Source organism: Colobus angolensis, unplaced genomic scaffold (genome assembly GCF_000951035.1).
Source record: "Colobus angolensis palliatus isolate OR3802 unplaced genomic scaffold, Cang.pa_1.0 Scaffold58, whole genome shotgun sequence".
NCBI lineage: Eukaryota > Metazoa > Chordata > Mammalia > Primates > Cercopithecidae > Colobus > Colobus angolensis.
Genome location: NW_012119376.1, coordinates 5,940,654 through 5,948,425, shown reverse-complemented (window position 1 = coordinate 5,948,425; position 7,772 = coordinate 5,940,654). Strand labels below are relative to the sequence as shown.

Sequence of the window (7,772 nt, the reverse complement as noted above, 5' to 3'; positions counted from 1 at the left end):
AAACGAAATTTATATATTGTTATTATTCTTGCCATTCTGGTTTAGACTTTATCTTCTGAAGATGAAACCAATATCAGGGCTTCTGAACCCCAACACAAATAACATATTGGGCCAGATAATTTTTTGTTGTTGGGGCTGTCCTATGCCTTGTAAGTTGTTCTACACCATCCCTGGCCCCTACCTGCTATATGCCAGTAGCACTGCCCAATTGCAACAACCCAAAATATCTCCAGACAGACATGCCTATTGTTGCCTGGTGGACAAAACTGTCCCTGTTTAGGGAACTCTGCACTGTGTGGCTTTATCTGAGTGTTAGGAGGAAGACGCCCTATAGGTGTTTCATAAGTTGAAAGAGAAATGATTTGTGCTTGCTCATTATCCATTTAATGTTTTATTTTTATTTTTAATTTTAATTTTTTTAGAGACAGAGTCTTGCTCAGTCACCCAGGCTGGAGTGCAGTGGCACAATCACTGATAGTTCACTGAAGCCTCGAACACCTGGCTTCAGTCACCCTCCTGCCTCAGCCTCCTGACTAGCTGGGACAACAGATGCGTGCCACCATGCCCAGCTAATTTTTTTTGTAGAGATGGGTTCTCGCCATATTGTCCAGGCTGGTCTTGAGCTCCCGAGTTCAAGCAATCCGCCTGCCTTGGCCTCCCAAAGTGCTGGGATTGCAGGCACGGGCCACTGTGCTTGGCCTATTTTGTTTCTAATATTAATCAAGATAATACACCAGAACTTTCCTTTATATTTAAAAAATTTTAAATTATTAACAAAGTAATTCAGCCAATATTCAAGTGATTCTTGGCATCGAAGACAATGAAAATACACATTCCCTGCCCTCTAGGTTCTTACTGCCCAGCTTCAGTCAAATGCAGGCTTTGTGATTTTACTTAGGCATAGTTCTGTACAATTGTAATAGGCATATAGAATGTCTGTCTGTAATTTCTCTTGTTTTCTTTCTCTTTTTTACTAAGTTAAAAAGTAAAATTATTGCTAAGTACTAAATTAAAATCCTATTACTGATGTTGTTTTAACTACATAAGAAATGAGGAAATTAAATGCAAAAAATATTTCTCCCAGGCCATTTCCTAATTTAGTCATGAAGTGTCCTTACTTATTAATGAGCTTATCTTTATTTATTAATGAATACAATGTCAGGTAATATTACAGGATTGAGACTCTGCAACGATGAGTGAGCTAGAGTGGCAGTTTGATTCACAGCTTTGAATTTGATGATTTATTTCGTGTGAACACTTATATTTCAGATATTTCAGTCATTTTCTATATTAATATCCAAATCAGTGAGCAAGGAAATAGGCTTTAGTCTCCACGTAAAAAATTGAAATTCCTCATAATTTTTCTTTTCCGAAAAGGAAATGTAATAGGTTTTTTGGGTCAATTTTCTCCTATTCATTTTTTCTAGGATGACCTCTCGGGCTTGAAAGTTTATCACAAGAGATGATACAAATGCCAAAGTATAGCAAGTAAGGCTTGAATTGAATATGGTCTCTGGAAAAACAATCTCCTGTTTATTGGGGGTGACTGCTTTGCTAGGAGGATGAGTAGGTACAGGGATTTTCCTGAGACCAGGATGAACAACACTGGCTCATGGAGAAAATATCGATAAGTCTGGAAAAGTGATGCTTCCCCAGTGTACTGCCGTGGGACTGCAGCACCATACATCACTTCCTGTATTAGTCTAGAATGCTGTCCAGTCCCCTCAAGTATAGAACTTGGCGCTGGAAATGAAACATGAATGGCCTTGGTATGCGTTGGTAAATTGAAGGGGCAAAGGAAAAATGACTCAGAAAATACTAAAAAGAGCAAGGATGGATAGGTGAGAATCGCATGGAAATGTGAGAGTAGGGGCCAGATTTGGAGATAAAATATTATTTTTGACACCTAACTTATGGTATTGAAATTCTTAATAGCCAGTGCAATACAAGTTGCAAGAAAATTGATACACTGATACTTGCTTTGTGAGTTTCTACTGCTCTTTTGGGAAGCAATATGGCCATAAAGTTTAAAAACCAGAAAGCACTCATCTTGTTTAATTTAGTAATCCTATTTCTGGAAATTTTCCTTAAAATCATAAAAAAGAAGGAGGAAAAACAAAGCTAATACGTGATGATGTTCATTGCAGAAATATTTGGTAAAGCAAAATAGTGAGAAGAATTTAAATATCTTCAAATTATTGAATCAGTAGATACAGCCACTTAACGGAATATGATACAACTTTTACAAAACATATTTATGAAGACTATAGATTATATGGAAAAATGCCTGTCATGTACAAAACCAGACATCAACTTATATGTACCTTATGACTGTAATTATAATTAAAAGCATCTCTGCATATACAGTAGAACAGGAAAATAATATGCATAAAACGAAGTTTGTATTTTACATGAGGGATTAGAGGTATTTTTGTTTATTTTGTGTATGCACCACTATATATATTCATAATGTAGTTTGTATGTCTAAAAAATAATCTAAAAATATTGTTGGCAGAGTTAAGTAATCAGCCAGTCACTTGGAGTTTCAGAATTTTTCTGGAGCTATTGCATAATACTTCAGCATAACAGGATGCATCAGGTAGAAGGACAGAAAGATTACAGGACTAGATTCAGAGTGAAAAACAAAGAAAACAAGTCACTCACTGAAGTGTACTCCATCTATAGGGATGAAGAGTTTGTGGGCCTGAAGCTTATTCAGTTTTGGAGGCCCTCTTAAAAAAAAAAAATTAAAGAGAATTAGGCCCCGGGCCTCAAAGGGGTCCATGTAAGTGAGATGTCCTGAGGTTTAAGCCCCCTTAGCTGCAATGGTAAATCTACTGTTGGGGGCAGTTCAACCTACTGTCTGGAGGAATTTTTTGCTATATGGAGTCTTAAGTTTCATTCTCCTGTCACTGTTTCTTCAAAAGAGATAACGGAAAGAACTTGTATTTTGCCCCAAACTACTTTTTATTTGCAACTACATGATTTCATGCAACTCTTCTAAACAACAAGGACATAAAATAGATTTCTTTGTGTATAAATAACTTACATATGCCCCATATAGTACATGTTGAAAGTCGCTAGAACAGCTCTTCCACTCCTATAATGTTCTGGTATCCAACAATGTTGATGCGCAATATATAAATGCCAAGTCCAAGATGAAAAACTCAGGCAACCGACTAACTTTTAAAAAGTTCCCCAAACTATGCCAATATCTCTAAAATGCATATATATACATTTTAAGAAAGATTATTCTCAATAAGTTCTATAAAAATAAGTTCAATTGTTTGGTCCATCTAACTTCACTACTATTAGTATGAGCTTTCAGTCTACAGTAAGATGTATTTTACCTTTTTCTCAACGTGACACTAACACAAAAGGAGCTAGTGAGCTGCTAACATGTGAGAATTAGCCCAGTGATTCTGGTCACAATACATTTCAGGGAGAGGAACCCATGTCACTGGGATTAGGTGATATGGTTTATTTTCCTTCCCTGATTTGGATAACCAAATGGAACAGATAGAGATTCTGATGGGAATTCCTTCAAAAGAATTTTTCTAGAAGCAGAAATAAAGGAGAAGGTTACTGCCTAGCTTTATTAGAGAGGATGCCACATCTGAACTGTGGGTCTCATAGTCTGCAGGGTTAGCACACAGACCTCAGATGTTGGTCTTTACAATTCATTCTCAGATTGGCAGGTGTTTGTTTTTCCTTGAAACTAGAGGCACTGGGCTCACTAAGTCCTCCCCTTTTCTCCAACCAGCCAGTTCTAGAGTTAGTAGTGAGGAGACAGTCCACTTTGAGGATTCTCTGATGGTTGAGAGTAGCTTCCTTTGCTCCTAGGGGCCCCAATTTATTGAGAAGGAGGCTGCCTAGAAGCACCTAGAGCAGGGTACAAAACAATTCACATGAAATGCTTTGCTATTGTAGGCAAGAGGGAGAAGAATGAGGATCAAAGATAGTAAATACAGAAATGGACCAGACTAGAATGTGCCATGAACTGAAGGATGGCATGACTCAACCCCCTGCTGTCTTCCCTTTGTAGCTCTCAAAAACCCTAGGTAGGAGAACTGAGTGAAAGTTTGAAAATATATTATCTATCTATGTGTCTATATTTATTTATGTATGTATTTATATTTAGAGACAGGGTCTTGCTGTCACCCAGACTGGAGTGCAGTGGCACAATCATGGCTCATTGCAACCTCAAACTCCTGAGTTCAAGCAATCCTCCTGCCACTGCCTCCTGAGAAGCTAGGACTACAGGTGCTCATCACAATGCCCAGCTAATTTAAAAAACTGTAGAGATGGGGGCTCGCTATGTTATCGAAGTTGGTCTCGAACTCCTGGCCTGGGGCAATCCTCCCACCTCGGCCTCCCAAAGTGTTGGGATTACAGGTGTGAGCCACTGCACCTGGCCTGTTTATCTTTATATTGAGTATATTTCTATTTTATTACAAAACTAAAAAGAACTTTAAAATATCTACAATTTTCAATCACATATACTTCAGTCTCCTAGCCCCAAAATTACACACATAATTGGAGGTGGTGGTGGACACTCCAGTTCTAACCTCTTTCTTCCTCTTGCTGTTATTTCTCAACTGTTCTTTCCTTTTTTTTTTCCTTAAGAAATTCTTCTTTTATGAGTTCTAGATCAGGCTTGTTCAAAGTTACCAGCCATGGTCTTTATTTAATGAGGTACCTGAAAAACTAAGTCTCCTTTTCTCAGCTCTAACTGGAGCCTGAATCTTTCTGAGAAAAAAAGCTAATCAAAGATCTTACCAATTCAGCATACTTCTTGAATAAAAAATCAAACTTTTCTTCAGGTGTTTGCAACTTGTTCAGATTTTGCATTAGCAGGTTGGCTTCTTTGCCTTAAAAAAAAAGACATGAAAAAAATAAGTGTTGAATTTACAGTCAGGTGATAAGGGCTGGAGTCTCACATTGACCACTTGCTAATTATTCCCCACTTTGGCCAAGCCATTCATCTTATCAGATGTAATTTTCTTTCCTATAGAAAGGATGACACCTACTTACAGAGTGAATGTTAGTTGGGAAGTTTGTGAATGTGTGGCACGGTGTGAGGTTCATGGCAGACTCTCAATAAATGTTTGCTATAACAGAAATCCCCCAGTTTTCATCACAAGAATCCGTTCTTATTACTCCTCCCAGTATTCTTTAGAATCAAAAGATTTTATGCATCAAAAATACTGACTTTCTGAAAGACTACGTCACCCATTTTCCCATTTGAATTAACAAAAAGGAAGCAAAACAGCCAATCAAAATTTCTGACTAGTATGAAACAGCAACAAGGAGTTGCTAGGATTCCAGCCAAAAGCAGAGGAGCTTGATGAAGTAGCCTGCCCATTTTTTCCCCTGTGTTTTTTGTTCTTTTGGTAACTCTTTTCCCTCTTTTAGGGGGAACCAAGTTTCTCTTTTTTGTACATAAACCCTTCCTTGGGATTGGAGTGGGAATACCTCTGATCCTGTTTCCTACCAAACAGAATAAAATCATTATAGAAGGAAAACCAAGCAAGACATGGAGGGTCTTTTCACAAGCCTTTTTGTGTCTCTGTGATAATGGACACAGCCTTCTCTGGCCTTCCTTTCCTCCACCTAGGCCTTAATATCCGTTGGCAGTTTCATTTTGTTTCCAGTTGGAGCTTAGGCTACATTAAAAAAAATTAACCCTGTTAAATAACAATGAACAGGTGGGGCATTTTTCCCATCCCTACCTATCTATGAAAACCACTCTGTTTAATCAGAGTAGAGTGGTCAAGCCACATAACAAAGCCCACACTTCCTGATACAAATCTGCTTAAGAAAATTAACAATTTGGTTGGGCGAGGTGGCTCACAACTATAATCCCAGCACTTTGGGAGGCCGTGGCGGGCGTTATCACGAGGTCAGGAGTTCGAGATCAGCCTGACCAACATGATGAAACCCCGTCTCTACTAAAAATACAAAACTTAGCCTGGCATGGTGATGCACACCTGTAATCCCAGCTACTCAGGAGGCTGAGGCAGGAGAATCATTTGAACCAGGGAGGCGGAAGTTGCAGTGAGCTGAGATCGTGCCACTGCACTCCAGCCTGGGTGACAGAGTGAGACTCCGTCTCAAAGGAAAAAAAAAAAAAGAAAAGAAAATTAACAACTTTGACCTTTCCCCCAAGAACAGACATTTCCCCTTGGCTAGAGTACTTGCTTTCATCTTGGAGAGACATATATGTCATGAAATTAGGGTTGCCAGATGAAATATAGGACATGGGGCACGCTTGTACTAAAAAATGAGGGGTGTTTACCTGAAATTCTAATTTTTCTGGACATCCTGTATTTTCCTTTGCTAATTCTGGCAACCTTACATGGAATCAAGGAATTTGATATCTAGAAGGAATTTCAAAGAGCATGCAGACTAATGGGTTAATTTCATGGATTTTAGTATTTAAGGCCCAGAAAAGTCCAAAGTTACATGCTTAGTGCTGGCAGAGCGAAGGCTTGAATCCAAGGCTTGTCTACTTGTTCTAAGTCCACTCTCATGTGGAATTCTGATGCTAGAGAAACCTAGAGAAATAGGAAACTTTTTTTTTTTTGAAAAAATGACCTCATTTCCAACAGTTAGTTTGGTCTATCTTTGCCTAGTGAGTTAGTTCAGATTAGCCTAAGACAGGGGAAGGTGGGTGTGAGTAGGGTCCCTCCCAGCTCTCCAATTATGGCCTGTGGCATCTGCAGCTGATAATCACTGCCACCTCGCCCCTGCCAGGCCTGTGCTTTGGTTATCCCTCTACTGACAGGGATGGATTTGTATTGGTCAGGCCATCCCTTCACCCTTGTCTTCAGTCCAGGGAAGGTGCCCATATAAAGACTACAATCCCAAGTTAGAGTGTCATCTATTAAAGTCAGGAGACTGTACCCTTGATCATTCTTGGCCCAGGATGCAATGCAGCGTTTGGCCCATGGCAAGTGCTCAGTAAATGATGATAATAATAGAATAAAACAAAGCTGTCCAGGCGCGGTGGCTCATGCCTGTAATCCCAGCACTTTGGGAGGCTGACGTGGGTAGATCACAAGGTCAGGAGATCGAGACCATCCTGGCCAACATGGTGAAACCCCATCTCTACTAAAATACAAAAAATTAGCTAGGCCCAGTGGTGGTGCGTGCCTGTAGTCCCAGCTACTAGGGAGGCTGAGGCAGGGGAATCACTTGAACCCAGGAAGCAGAAATTGCAGTGAGTCAAGATTACACTGCATTCCATTGCAAACAAACAAACGAAACAAAACAAAACAAAAACAAAGCCAACTAGCTCAAACTCATATCATGGGAGTGAAATAAACAATGTCATGAAAACAACTTTTTGTGACCAACTAGAGGAAAAACAGGTCTTACTCTCACCTGTGATGTTTTCCTGGGACACGGCTCAGTGTGTGTACTGATATATAAAACCATTACATGTCTTGTTTGGAAGAGATAGAAATGAGTGCGTCCAAAGGTTCTCGCTTTCTTCCCACATTAAGTATCTTCTCCCCTTTGGTTTTATTTTCTGTAACTGTGAGAAGAGGTTTCTTTTGTTTTTGTTTGTTTTGTTTTTTAACCTTCACAGTCACTGAGGTCTCTTTCTGCTCAAGTCTTTTTGCTAGAAGGTTAACATCCAGGTGCATCAATATGCCTTCAAAAATTATTCCTCCCGCCAACAAAAAATCCAGGAAACAGAATTTCTGTTTGTAAGTCTCACAGGAAAAGCACTAAAACTGGAGATTCAAAAAAAAAAAAAAAAAAAA

The 7,772-nt window shown here is 39.2% G+C and overlaps 1 protein-coding gene across 1 annotated transcript in view; it reads right to left on the bottom strand.

Moving 5' to 3' along the window:
* TXLNB (taxilin beta) overlaps positions 1 to 7,772 on the bottom strand; it is a 52,580-nt gene that overhangs the window by 32,929 nt on the left and 11,879 nt on the right. Inside the window, exon 3 of the mRNA XM_011962058.1 lies at positions 4,780 to 4,871. Coding sequence (XP_011817448.1) covers positions 4,780 to 4,871 — 92 coding nt within the window. The remainder of the gene's footprint in view (positions 1 to 4,779; positions 4,872 to 7,772) is intronic.